A 14,669-nucleotide genomic window follows, 5' to 3' on the forward strand; every position below is an offset into this window, starting at 1 on the left:
ATTTGGAAAACAAGCAAACAAACAAGCCCATAAATTACACTGTATCAACACGAAGCATCAAGTCTGCTTGAAAGAGTTGATCAAATGTACACAGCTTTCAGCAAAACAGACCAGACCAGAATTCAAAGATGCTTCTGTTTAAAGATCTAAAAGAAACTCAGTGTGATCAGAGCAAAGGCAGGGTGATGGAAATGGCCAGGAAAGAAGGCCAGGATATGGGCAGAGGCCAAGGCACCTAAGACTTTATCAATCACGTGAACACGACCACCCCCTCCCAAACTCGCCCCCACAAAGCTGTGCAGCCCATGTAAATTACGTGTTTTTACCTGTGCAACGAGCAGAGCTTCTTTAAGCTGACCTCTTGACATAAAAAAATGGACTAATTTTTTCACATCACCGATGGCTATGCAGTATGGAATGACGTCATCCTTATCTTCCTGGATTAACTGATCAGCTCTCCTAATAAAGTAACAACAACGTTTTTTATGAAACACTAATTTCAAGGTTCTCAGCTTGACTCAGATTTTCTGAAATGCTGAAAATATCTAAAATTTGATCAGCATTCACACAGACTTAGCTTTATAATCACATCATTACTGGAGGATAAAAGTTTTCTGAAACAATACTGTAGGCACTTGTTTCTTTCATAAAACATTGCAGATTTTCCTATTTTAAAGGCACTGAACAGGTCTTAAATCAATATAGCTTATCTACTAAAGTCAGGAATATATCTTTCTGAAAATAAGTTGTTACCTAGATATGTATGATGGAACATCTACTCTCAACTGGATTAATGTCTACTTTATTAAAGACAGAGAATTTTAAATGTTTTCATGGCACCGTAATGAATGGACAAACTCTAAATGCAAGCAGGCTAAAATCATTAAAAAGGATAATTCAAGAACACAGATATTGATAGTAAAATGCAAAACATTGTTAGTGGCCAAAGCAGGGTAGTTCAGAGAAAAATAATGTTCCCGATATTTGGGGGGGAAGGGGACCTGAGTTTGGAGATTGTGGAGGGTATACACGTGTCTGTCTGTCTCTTTCTTTGTGTATCCATCACTGTCTGTCTGTTTCTCTTTTCCTGTTTTTGGTCCCACTTTCTCAACGACCAACCTCATTAACCCCACTCTTAACGTTTAACCTTAGTTTTGTTGAAAACTAATCTGGCATATTTAATCTATGCTCGCATTTGCATTAAACTACATTTCAATTGCCAACCTCTGGGCGGGTGCAGTAGACACTTTTCACATGGTCTGCCTTCCTTGGTGGCTCAGATGGTAAAGAATCTACCTGCAATGCAGGAGACCTGGGTTCAATCCCTGAGTTGGCAAGATCCCCTGGAGAAGGAAACAGAAACCCACTCCAGTATTCTTGCCTGGAGAATTCCATGGAGAGAGGAGCCTGGTGGGCTACAGCCACAGGTTTGCAGAGTCGGACATGACTGAGCAACTAACAAATCACTGTTAACAGTCTCCAGTTCTAGGGTTTTTCCCAACAAGGCTTTCACCATCTGACTCTGACTTCCCTGTTACTGCTGTTAAGAAACAACACTCTCTTCCTGGACATTTATAAGTTGGACTGAGAGACTGCCTTTCAATCTCTGCAAATGGTTGAATCCATAAAACGTAAACCTGGAAGCTGAAGGGTGATGATTTTTTGGCCACCAATGTGAACTAAGGAGCAAAGAAAAAAATAGGCGGGTTGGAACAAAATTGTTCTGTGACATAAATATCCTCCGCTAACTTGACTTTATTAAGGTCTCAGTGAGAGCAAGGACTTTACAATTGTTCAGTGAGGGTACATGAACTGAGAATCACTCAGGATTCTTAGAGCTTAGGATAAGGAGCCTGCAGTCTGAGGGCTGGAGCCAGCCTATTGCTTCACTTATTTGGGGAGAGTTAATGTGTTAATCTCCCTGGATTTCATGCTTAGTCTCCGATTGATTTTATTGGTACATGTGAGTCACAGCTGAATTTTTTCTAAACCATGAAACAAAAACCAAATGCTTCATTTTTAATGCCAGAAACAAGCTAATTACTCACTAAACAGTACTCGTCAGTAACTGGCACATAGTGAGGACTAAATATCTGTGGAATGAATGAACAGGATAGAGAAGTCTTATGTTATCGGTTGGAATGCGTCCCCCTCACCGCCACCAAAAGATCCGTGGAAGCCCTAACCCATGTGCGTGCTTCAGTCTCTCCAGTCATGTCCAATTCTTTGCAACCCTATGGACTGCAGCCCACCAGGCTCCTCTGTCCATGACATTTCCCAGGCAAGAATACTGGAGTGGGTTGCCATGCCCTCCTCCAAGGGATCTTCCCGACCCAGGGATAGAATATGTGTCTACTGCATTGCAGGCTGATTCTTTAAAGTAAATGTGACTTTATTTGGAAACTGGGTCTTCACTGAAATAGTTAATTAAGATAGGGTTATACCAGATTAGGGCAAACTCTAAATCTGATATGACCGGTATCCTTGTTCAAAACGGGGGAATGTGGACTCAGAGACACATGGGGGATAATGCGTGTGAAGATAAGGGGGCTGCCGATGTGCCAAGGGCTGTAACCACCAGAAGCCAGGGGAGAAGAGTGGACCTGATTCCTTCTCGAAACCTCCAAGAGAAAGCAACCTTGCCAACAGCTTGATAGCGGATTTCTAGCCTTCAGAACCTCCAGAATCAGGAGAGAACACATTTCTGTGGTTTGAAACACTCTGTGGTCCTTCGTTATGGCAGCTCTAGTAAACCAATACACCTCAGAAAAAAATCTCATTTTCTGCATTCCATTCAAGGACATCCAGGTAACCTTGTTTAGTGGTAAAACATCTTTACCATCAGCACTACTTGACATCCATACATTTCAACTGCAATACATTAAGCAGTGAGCATGGCAACTGATCCATCCTTTCCTCTATCAACATGGGGAAACCACTGTTCTTATCAGACGTCAGGTCAAATACAAAAATGCCAAAATGTCTTATAACTGATTTGTTTATTGTATCAGGAGATACAAAATTCAGTTATCATTTAAAACAACAAGAAAGTAAAAAATCCCAAGGCTACTAGCATATGGACATGTTGTTTCCATTTTAACAAAATATTAGATGTCCATCTGGGCACAGACAGTCCGCCTCACCTCTGCATCAGCTTCTTCCAGTATTTCACAGACACGCTTGGAGCAACTGACAAGGCTTTGTCCCACTAGAATGGGAGAAAAGCAGAAACAGACCCATCTGGAGTGTGTGGTCTAACTCTTAACAGACATTTATTTTAAATGAACTCAGATCTATAATGTAAGTTTTTAAGCTGAATACACTCAGGAAAGCCGCTCTCAGATGGCGGGACAGGAGCCATGCCTCTGCTTGGCTCTATTTCAGTCACCACCCACCTCTAGAAGGGAACCCCCGTTCTCTATTTTAATAGGATGGATCCATCCTAACCTTTTTGGAGAACTCTGTTTTGCTAATTCTGTGCTCCCTAAAGATTGGGACGTGCCAGAGGAGCACTCTTCAGCAGCTGACCCTCAGAGAAGACGCTTCTCTGGGCCAGCGTGTCCATGGGATTTCCCCAGCAAGAATACTGGACTGGGCTGTCATTTTTCTCTCCAGGGCTTGCTTAGAAAAGCACCCGTGTTGGGCTCCATCCCTGGAGCCCCTGATCCTGTTGTCTGGGTGGGAAATGCATATCTAATGATGCATCTATTGATAACAACGCTGACACTGCTCCCCGGGATCTCCCTGCAATAGCTCCCGCTCTGAGGCACACCCTTGGCATCAGGTGAGCAGAGGACCAACCAGACCTGGAGAAAGACAAGCTTGAAATTGAGTATTTAACTAAGAATACTGTGTTAAACTCTCCTGATTTTGCTTTAACAGCCCATTACCTCTCCAAGTTCAACCATCAGCTCACAGTATCTCTGAACCTGTCCCAGCCGCAAGTGTATCTGGGCAGCTTCCTTCAGTCTTTCCTCTTTGGTAGGGACACCAATACCACCACCAAACTTGGACATCTTCACTGTGGTGAGTTCTTGGGCTTCAGACTGGGTACGAAGGAAATGAAATTTCCTGAATTTTGTTACACAAGAGCTAGTGATAATTATAAAAGCATAATATGGAAACACACTATAAACATACAGAGCTGGAAATTAAATATTTTTTAAAAACCACTGCTTTTTGTCTAAAAAGTATAACACTTCTTTAAACGTAATATTTTGTTATGGTAGAGAGTGGGGTTCAGATGTGGCTGGTGCTGGTGGGAAGAGGCTGAATCCAATTTTTCTTAAAACTCACCAGAAATCCAGAGGTCAAAAGGTAGTGAGTGATAAAATAGTATACGACTGGTGGGAAAAAAATATATAAAGGATTTTAATGAAAACCTAAAAATCACTGGCTCACTCTCATTGGCTTCTATAGTGCCAAAGGTAACTGTTATAGTCATTAGGTGCTTGTAATCAAAGCAGAGACATTACTTTGCCAACAAAGGTCCATCTAATCAAGGCTATGGCTTTTCCCAGTAGTCATGTATGGACGTGAGAGCTGGACATAAAGAAAGCTGAGCGCTGGAGAACTGATGCTTTTGAACTGTGGTGTTGGAGAAGACTTGTGAGTCCCTTGGACTGCAAGGAGATCCAACGAATCCATCCTAAAGGAGATCAGTCCTGGGTGTTCATTGGAAGGACTGATGTTGAAGCTGATACTCCAATACTTTGGCCACCTGATGGGAAGAGCTGACTCACTGGAAAGACCCTGATGCTGGGAAACACTGAAGGTGGGAGGAGAAGGGGACGACAGAGGATGAGATGGTTGGATGGCATCACGGACTCGATGGACATGGGTTTGAGTAAACCCCGGGAGTCGGTGATAGACAGGGAGGCCTGGTGTGCTGCAGTCCATGGGGTCGCAAAGAGTCAGACATGGCTGAGCAACCAAACTGAACTGACTGAATCAAAGAAGTACTTCTTTATGGCAATGACTGTTTCTTATACCATCAAATCCACACCCCTGGCACGATGCTCCCCATGGTCTAACAGTTAAGTCAACCACTGATACTTCAAATATAAAAGCTTTTTCTTCTTTCTCATCCCAGGACTGGTTTGCTTATTGGCACTACCTATCACTTCATGTACAAGGTGTACTGAAATCCATTAAAGGATAAGATATGATCATTTTTAACAACACATATCCCAGAAGACAGCCTAGCAGACCTCTGAGACAAAAATCACACACATGATCACCCGGTAATAGGGTAAAGGTAAAGCATTTCAAGGATCTTCCAAGTGACATTTGAAGAATTTCATGAGACTCAATCTGTGGAAATCATGACTGCCTTAGTCTGTTACCAAATAATTCATACAATCATGATCAATTTTCATTGAAGATTTGCCTCTTCAGTGTTCATTTATTTTAGCTTCTCCAATCTAATTATATACATTAAAATAATTTTCATATTTTAATGACAAAAAGGCAAAAGTAATTTTCATTTTAGCACAGCACAATTGCATATGCTACTTACCGTTCTGAATTTAATCAGATGCTTCAAGTGCATTATTCCTTTGCAGTAGTTCTGAGGAAGTAAGCTATCATCTTGCCCTTTTATCACTGCAACTAAGTTCCATAAATTGTCACTGCCACCTGGAGGCTAAAAAGTTGATACAGGACACCCAAAGACATAACATGAAGTAAAAACTTCAGAGCATTTTGCATCTTTAAAAATATAATGCAGGCATGTAAAACTTGAGAAGTTAACAAAACAATATTTTCCTTATCATTGATTTTTTTTTAAAAGAAATTTGTGTCTCTTTATTTTTATTTGTGTTTTTGACCACACACCAAGCGGCATGCAGGGTCTTAGTTCCCTGAGTAGGGAACGAAGCCAGACCCCTGTATTGGGACATGCAGTCTTAATCACTGGACCACCAGGGAGCTTCCTACCTTACTTACAGTTTCTGGTTTCCATTTGCTTTCTTACACTGGGACAACACATGTAAACGTGAATTTCAGGACAAAAAGTAATCATGACTCTTTTTGGCTAAAGGGGAAATTTTCACATTTAATCCCTACAATACTTACAGATAAACATTCTGAAAACCATCTGAGTTTTTTCACACGAAGGTTTCCACTTAGTTTCTCTATCTCCTGTTTGATATCTCTTGACACTTTGCCACAGAGCAGAGGGGGCGCGCCCGGCTCTATGGCAGAATCTGGAGAAGGGACACAACCTGATAAGGAAAGAGCGCTTATCAAACCGTATTTAGAAAGAAGGTCTAATGCGTGCAGAGTGTCAACACCTGTGTTCCCGATGATTTCTTCCCAGGGTCTGTCTGCCAGAATATTTATTTGTAAAGGAGTGATTAATGGTGTTAATGACCAGAGTCTCACTGTAGAGTCCCGGGAGCACGAGGCCATTGTGAAGGGGCGGCGCGGGTGGCATGTTAAACCTGGTGGAAGAAATAAAGCCATTTACTAAAGGAAGCGCTGACCAATTTTTATTTATATGCACCTCCTAAGTGTGAGAAGTGTTAGTCGCTCAGTTGTATCTGACTCTTTGTGACCCTGTGGACAGTAGCCTGCCAGGCTCCCCTGTCCGTGGGATCCTTCAGGCAAGAAGACTGGAGTGCGTTAGTTAGGGTTAGCTTCCTTCAATTATCATTTTGCATTCCTAATTCAACTACTTAACCCCATCCATGTTTGGGTGCTACAAATGAGAGCAAAGTGATGTGCAAAAGAAATTTGATTTTCCATTCCCAACTCATTTATACTACAAAACTTTGTACTATATTAAAAAATAAAACACTGCCCTAAATATCTTAGAATACAGGTAAAGGAATGGCTCAGTTCAGCTCAGTTCAGTCGCTCAGTCGTGTCTGACTCTTTGCAACCCCATGAATCGCAGCACGCCAGGCCTCCCTGTCCCTCACCAACTCCCGGAGTTCACTCAGACTCAGGTCCATCGAGTTGCTGATGCCATCCAGCCATCTCATGCTCTGTCATCCCCTTCTCCTCCTGCCCCAAATCCCTCCCAGCATCACAGTCTTTTCCAATGAGTCAACTCTTCCCATGAGGTGGCCAAAGTACTGGAATTTCAGCTTTAGCATCAGTCCTTCCAAAGAAATCCCAGAGCTCATCTCCTTTAGAATGGACTGGTTGGATCTCTGTGCAGTCCAAGGGACTCTCAAGAGTCTTCTCCAACACCACAGTTCAAATGCATCAATTCTTTGGCACTGAGCTTTCTTCACAGTCCAACTCTCACATCCATACATGACTACTGGAAAAACCATAGCCTTGACTAGATGGACCTTTGTTGGCACAAGGCTAAGTAATGTCTCTGGTTTTGAATACGTTATCTAGGTTGGTCATAACTTTCCTTCCAAGGAGTAAGCGTCTTTAAATTTCATGGCTGCAATCACCATCTGCAGTGATTTGGAGCCCAGAAAAATAAAGTCTGACACTGTTTCCACTCTTTCCCTGTCTATTTCCCATGAAGTGATGGGACCGGATGCCATGATCTTCGTTTCCTGAACGTTGAGCTTTAAGCCAACTTTTTCACTCTCCTCTTTCACTTTCATCAAGAGGCTTTTTAGTTCCTCTTCACTTTCTGCCATAAGGGTGGTGTTATCTGCATATCTGAGTTTATTGATATTTCTCCTGGCAATCTTGATTCCAGCTTGTGCTTCTTCCAGCCCAGCATTTCTCATGATGTACTCTGTGTGTAAGTTAAATAAGCAGGGTGACCAGACCACCTGACCTGCCTCTAGAGAAACCTATATGCAGGTCAGGAAGCAACAGTTACAACTGGACATGCCACAACAGACTGGTTCCAAATAGGAAAAGGAGTAAGTCAAGGAATGGCTAGATAAGTCATAACTAAGTTATGACTGATTTCCTGTTTTACAACTTACTGTTGGGGTGATGGAAAGTGAGAAAAACCCAAAGCCTCACAGGTGAATATGTGCAAGGGTGTGTGTGGGGGGGTGTGTGCTTCTCTGCAGAGACAGAGACACCACAGTGCTAACAACAGCTATCTTTTAATCTTTTCTGGGGGTGTTTTCTATTTTCTTCTGGGCATTCTGCTATTGAAATAGTAAACTTCTTGAATGCATACTTTCCAATAAGGTAAGTCTTATTTCAAAATGAAACACTGTTAAGATTTCTTCAAAAATACTGTATTCCTCAGAAACTGAATCATTAATACAGCAAAGTTTAGAAGTACATGAAAAACACTTTACCATATACATCTGCACCGTGATCACACACAGTATCCAAACATATTCCTTCTCGTGTGTCCCACACTTTTATAGTATAGTCCCAGCTGCCAGATATTAGCAGGTATGGGATCTCAGTATTCCACATCAGTCCCCTCACGGGTGCCGTGTGTCCACTAAGAATATTTATGCACGCATCTTGAGTGTAATCCCAGATTCGAACAGAACTGTAAACAGAATATTATACATAAATACCATTCAACTTATAATTTATCTAAAGGGTCAATATATTTTTAATAGAGCACATATTGTTAGTGATCATTTCTTAGCATACTGAAAAAGCAGTTTATGTTTCAAGATATGCTGATTCTCCACAGCAGAAAGAATGAATAATTAGTTGGGTTACAGCCAGGCTATTACAATATTTCTTCTTTACTTCTGCTGGTCATTTGCTACTGATACTACATATATGACTTCACAATTTATGTTTGGAAAAATTGCTTTCTTAAATTATCCAGAGCAGATAAAGCTGAAGAAAAAATATGACTAACAACAATGTATACAATCATTTAAATGCACTCAGACTATTTGTATCATGAAAATATAGCATATATGATGATGGATATTATTTGAAAAATCAATTCCTATCTATGCTTCTTAAAAAAGACTTTATTGGAGGATAATGACTTTACAATGCTGTGTTAGTTTCCGCTGTACAACAAAGTGAACCAGCTATATGTATATACACCCTCCCTCTTTGGCCTCCCAGGCCCCCATCCCACCCCTCTAGGTCACTACAGAGCTCTATGCTTTTATCAACACAGTAAACAGTTCATGTTTATGTCAGTAAAATAAGTTTCTTAGCCTGTGGAATCACTCTCAGATCAAGTACAAAATTTAAATACAAATGGATTCATACTATTACTGGAGTTTAGTGAGTGTAGAATACAAATACTATTAAAGTAAAATTTTAACTCAAAATCAATTTAAGACCTCCAGATGCCAACTCTGGTTGGATAACTCATAATCATCTTTTAGTTACAGATTTATATCAACCTGAAAATATCAAAATATCAATACTCCAAAGGTTATATTACAGCATTAGAAGATACATCACTTTTTAATTTAAGGCATATATCTCTTTCCGCTTTATATTAAAAAAAACTTTTCTTCTCTTTTATACTAGGACAGGATAATGTGGCTACTATTACAACTTTTACTAGCACAAAGTAAGACTTTTCTTACCTAAATTTATCTCCTATTCAAAGAGCCCAAACTATGCAAATACATCTGGATATAAAATACAGACAAGATTTCAGAAACTTTCACAAACCCAGAAAAAAATGTTAAATCATTCTCAGTTCTAAAATATCTTCTCTTCACGCTAACACATATAATCATCTTTTATTTCATTCTTAATGAAAACAGAGTACACCTGTTTTCCATATTAGATATGAGAACATTATTAAAAATAAACTCTTCTCTATATTTTACAAAGATTTACTGTTTCAGACATTTTCCCCAACAGACCCTTCTACAATTTTCGTTTCTGTTAACTCTGTTCTTAGCAAGATAGAAACAAGCACCTACAGCAAGCACAGTAACCTCCTCCAGGGGATTTTCCCAACCCAGGAATGACCCCAGGTCTCTAGCATTGCAGGAAGATTCTCTACCATCTGAGCCATCAGGGAAGCCCAAATAAGGACACAGAAAGTGTGAATATGACATTAAGTAAGGAAAAATTTTTACGTGTGCAGTTACTTGTTAACTGTCTACTTATTAAGTACATGTTTAGAATAGTTCCACATACAAGTTGGATAATATAAATAAGCACATTTCTAGAAAATTGCAAGCTTATGAGTTTCAGGACTAGAAACAAGAATCCAAAAGTACATACCCGTCATCAGAGCCACTGCAAAGAGTCCCCTCTCTCAGAGGTGACCATCGCACATGGAACACTTTCTCTGTGTGCCCGCTGAACACCTTCAGTGGCTGATCCGAGCTGGTGGCCACATAATAGACACGGACATTTTTGTCTTCACAGCCCGTGGCTATCATGTCTCTGAAACATCATCAATGGCCCATTAAAAAAATGAAAGGGTTGATAATACCTGGTACTGACAGTTTTTAAATGTACACTGTACTAATTTCTAAAACCAGAATGCTCTGCTCCCTTCATGAAGTTACACTACAAACTGATGTAAGCAAAAACATCATTTATAGAAACTGCTCTACTGCAGTTAGTTTCTCAAGCTTCCCTTTTAATCAGGTAAATTCTTTATTTTCCTCAGATGAGAGATAATGGTATATTTACTTCTCTACGTTTGTTTTTTCAAGATGCCCGGATTCATAACTTCAATATTTCTCAGACCTTTATATTTTGCAACTATTGAAAAGGGTCCCAAATGGTCATTGATTGAAATTTGCTGAATTGCTGGTAGGCAAGTTATGAATTACTACCTGCCCTGACTGCTAGTAGATTTTTTTGTGGTACTGATAGAAATAGCAATGTTTCCCCCAGAAGTGTACTAGAAAACTCCCCCAAAGACCAGGGTTGACTCATCTGATAGTAAGCCAGTCACAGTCCTGGTTTTCCAATTCTCTTTGGTGGTTTCCCCAACTTGAGATGCTTAACTGTTTGACCCAGAAGAATCCTTTGGAAATATACTATGTGGGTATGATCTTTAAATGATCATTGCTCATTATTCTTAAGAGAGTGAGACAAGCTAAGCAACTAGCTAGACCCTAGTGGTCATGCCTGGAGTACCAGTGGAATTCAAGTACTAGGCAGACCTGTGAAATCATGAACCAGACACGACAGTCTCTCCAAGGAACATTAACAATCATAGAAACAGTCCCCAGACCCAAAGGTAAAGAGGGAAAGCTACATAGCTTTCCAATTGTCATCAAAACCTTCTCCAAACTTCGAACTGCTGATTTTTGTCATATCGGTTATAATAGCTATATTTATTAAAGCTTGTAAGTCAAAAATACAGAAATCTTTAAACCAGCATGCTGGTTGGTCTGTGAATGCATAGATTACATGCACCCAAGGCTCACTGATAAACAGGCTTATTTCTCTATGTGGGAAAATATATTTTGCATAATATAAATACTTACATGTATACAGGAGTATATTTTTATATGTATATGCAGATACACAGATACAAAATCTTAGAAATGAAAAAGATTTTTTAAATGTACACACACCTATCCAAATTATAAATTCAGGAATATGAATAAACTTTTATAAGTTCAAGATGTTTTTCACTTATCTCCTAAGACACTAAGTGGAATATAAATACAGAAATTAGAACATTTAGAAAAGATTTTTAAAAACAAAAATGATATGTCAAAATGAAAAACGAAATTTATTAGGCTTACCAGTAAACACAAAAGTTAAGTATAAAGGACTTTTTTTTTTTAAAGCTTTCTTAACCAACAAAGCATACTGCATTCATATCTTTTTTTCCCCCTGAATGGTCAAATTCTTAAATTTTTATTAACCCTATAAAGGAGGGAAATAAGAATGTGGAACGGTTCTGTTGATCAGATACAAGGTAATTCTACTCATTTGCGTGTTCAACAAGTATTTACTACACGTCTACTTTTTCAAGGCATGGTGAGGGTTAGAAGCACAGTGTTTTAGTAAGAATATACTGCAAAAAATAGAGAACCATTGCTTATCTCAGGGAGAGGTAGCCAATTTACAACTAAAACTTAATTTTCTGATGTTAAGTGTCCTAAGGTGTGTGATACTACAGGGGAAATTTATCTAAGATGGGGCTCATGGAAGACTTTTCTGCAGAAGTGGTTCCTGAGCTGAGAGACAGGGAGAAGTTATTTATGCCCAGGTCAGGGTGGACTGGGTGGGGTAGGGTGGGAAGTAGAATCCTAGATGCAGGTGAAAACAGGAGCAAAAGCCTGGGGCAAAAATGAGCTGACTGGTTCAAGAAGCTGAAAGCCACTGTGGCCGGACGTTAGCAGCAGAGGTAGCAAGGCCTGGAAGGAGATAAGGCACAGAGGAGCCAGCTTATACAGGGGTTGCCTGGCTAGGACTCTGCACGTCATCCCAACATCAATGGGAAGCTGCTGGGAGATTTAAGCAACAGAAAGCTGTGCTCACATCTGCATTTTTCAAAGCAGAAGTTTGACTTCTTAAATACAATTTGCTGTTCTTGTTCAGTCGCTCAGTCATGGCCAACTCTTCACAGCCCCAAGGACTGAACCATGCCAGGCATCCCTGTCCTTCACTATCTCCCATATATTTGATGGGATTTATTTGATCCCACATATTTGATGGCATATAAATGTAATTTATATCCTGTCAAAGAGAGGTGTGAAACACAGTATTCTTGGAAGTGCAATGGCTTAAAGGATCAATTTTAGTGGAGGTTTGATGTGGATTAATTTTTAAATCTAAGCTGATCTTTACATGGTAAATACCAGGTTCTTAAGCAAGGGTGACCTTTCAAAACCATTCTGAGTTCCACATCTTGGGAAGTCACCCCATGTCGTGGCATTTGTATCAGGTGGAGGCAATGGAAAGCCACGGGGACAATGCACCACAGAGATTTCTAACAGGGTTTAGAGCAAGGGCCACATCTCTCAGAAGCCACACACAGACCGGACTGACTTCCATTTTCATTAGTGAGCTGTATGCTTTTCCCTGAAGCAGCAGCAAGTTGTTTGAAAGTAGGGATCAATATTCCTAAATCATGTAAAAACTTCATGGAATAAAAACAGATGGTTAAACACGCAGTTACAAGACGAGATAAGGGGAATATTACCTAAAAAGAGAGATGAATATTACTTATGAGAATAACATCAAACTTTATGGTTATTCAAAATCTGCTAAGTGTAATTATTACTTATTTCAGGAAAAAATACTTACTTGTTGTTTTGGCTCCAATCGCAACCAAATACTGCAGCTGGATGTCTGTATTTGTGTAGTATTTTACCATCAATTGTTCGAATTATACTGAAATTAAGTATAATATGTTAATAGAAAATTACAACATTCTAAATACGTTATTTAAAGGAAGAAAGCCAAAACTACATAATTTAAACAAAAGTGTTTTAGGGTAGAGACCTTGTCTGCAAAGCACAGGGAACATTTAAAAGTACCATGTAAATGATATTATCATTATGATAAGTATATTTACATCACATAGTATTAATTATGGCAACCCACTGAAACCTATTTAAAGGAGATACTTTCTTATTTAGAAAATATTTTATTTAAGAAATGCATAGTATAATACATATATTTTAAAACATAAGCATTAGATTTTCAGCTTCAAAATTTAACAGTGGAAAATTTATGTTTAAAACAACTCATTTACAGTGTTGGTTGTATGTATTATTACACCAAGTCTAAGACATGTAAGTCATTATAATATTTTCATGGCACATTTTTAAGGGATACAACTAGAAATCTGGAGGAGCCCTTCTCCCCAAATACATTCCATACACTTTTAATGCAAAAACAAATGAAGCTTAAGACCCTACTGTTGGAGTAGGAAATGGCAACCTATCCAGTATTCTTGCCTAGAAAATTCCATGGGCAGAGGAGCCTGGTGGGCCACGATGCATGGAGTCGCAGAGAGTCGGACATGACTGGGCACACAATATCCTTCTATTATAATTACCATAATACAACGGCTATTAATTCCATTAGGAACACAAAGCTGTGTGTAAATTAATGTACTACAAAGTTTTAAAAGTCTTCGGAAAAGACCCTTTTAAAATATCCCTGCTATGTGAAAGTGAACGTGTTAGTCGTTCAGCCTTGTCTGACTTCTAGTGAACCTGTGGACTATAGCCCACCAGGCTCTACTGTCCATGGAATTCTCTAGGCAAGAATACTGGAGTGGGCAGCCATTCCCTTCTCCAGGGGATCTTTCTAGGCCTACCAAAACTTTTGAAGCTACTAGGGATTGGTGGTAACCTATACTTACAAATGTTTAGTAATTGACTGTGGTATTTAAGTAAGTTAATGCCCTGAAAATACACAGTAAAGCTAACTGCTGCTAAGTCGCCTCAGTCGTGTCCGACTCCGTGTGACCCCACAGATGGCAGCCCACCAGGGATTTTCCAGGCAAGAGTACTGGAGTGGGGTGCCATTTCCTCCTCCAGGGGACCTTCCTAACTGAGGGATCGAACCTGGGTCTCATCTGCTGCACTGGCAGGCAGGTTCTTTACCACTAGTGCCCCCTGGGAAGCCACCATAAACAATATTTATGATAGCTGGCAGAGCTGTACAAACAGAATCTTATCAAATATTTTAATACAGGTGCTAACATGAGACACTTCTATTATCAAATGCATCCTTATGAACAGTGTGATTTCATACGCAGTACTTACCAGTAACCATCACCACTGCAGGTTGCTATTCTTTTGGAATCTTTATGACTCCAGGCAATGCAGAATATCCCATTTTTTCCATGCTTCAAAAAATGC

At 39.7% G+C, this 14,669-nt stretch overlaps 1 protein-coding gene across 5 annotated transcripts in view; it reads right to left on the bottom strand.

Annotated features, from left to right (window-relative positions):
• WDR17 (WD repeat domain 17) overlaps positions 1-14,669 on the bottom strand; it is a 49,670-nt gene that overhangs the window by 14,400 nt on the left and 20,601 nt on the right. For 3 of the 5 annotated variants that reach the window (XM_068970586.1, XM_068970585.1, XM_068970587.1), the window contains 10 exons: positions 14,574-14,656; positions 13,102-13,188; positions 10,105-10,269; positions 8,232-8,434; positions 6,294-6,443; positions 6,076-6,206; positions 5,519-5,644; positions 3,891-4,046; positions 3,144-3,208; positions 327-459 (listed from right to left, as the gene is read on the bottom strand). In XM_068970586.1, the coding sequence (XP_068826687.1) occupies positions 327-459; positions 3,144-3,208; positions 3,891-4,046; positions 5,519-5,644; positions 6,076-6,206; positions 6,294-6,443; positions 8,232-8,434; positions 10,105-10,269; positions 13,102-13,188; positions 14,574-14,656 (1,299 nt within the window). The remainder of the gene's footprint in view (positions 1-326; positions 460-3,143; positions 3,209-3,890; positions 4,047-5,518; positions 5,645-6,075; positions 6,207-6,293; positions 6,444-8,231; positions 8,435-10,104; positions 10,270-13,101; positions 13,189-14,573; positions 14,657-14,669) is intronic. The other 2 variants (XM_068970588.1, XM_068970590.1) reach the window with 1 other exon arrangement.

Source organism: Capricornis sumatraensis, chromosome 4 (assembly GCF_032405125.1).
Source record: "Capricornis sumatraensis isolate serow.1 chromosome 4, serow.2, whole genome shotgun sequence".
NCBI lineage: Eukaryota > Metazoa > Chordata > Mammalia > Artiodactyla > Bovidae > Capricornis > Capricornis sumatraensis.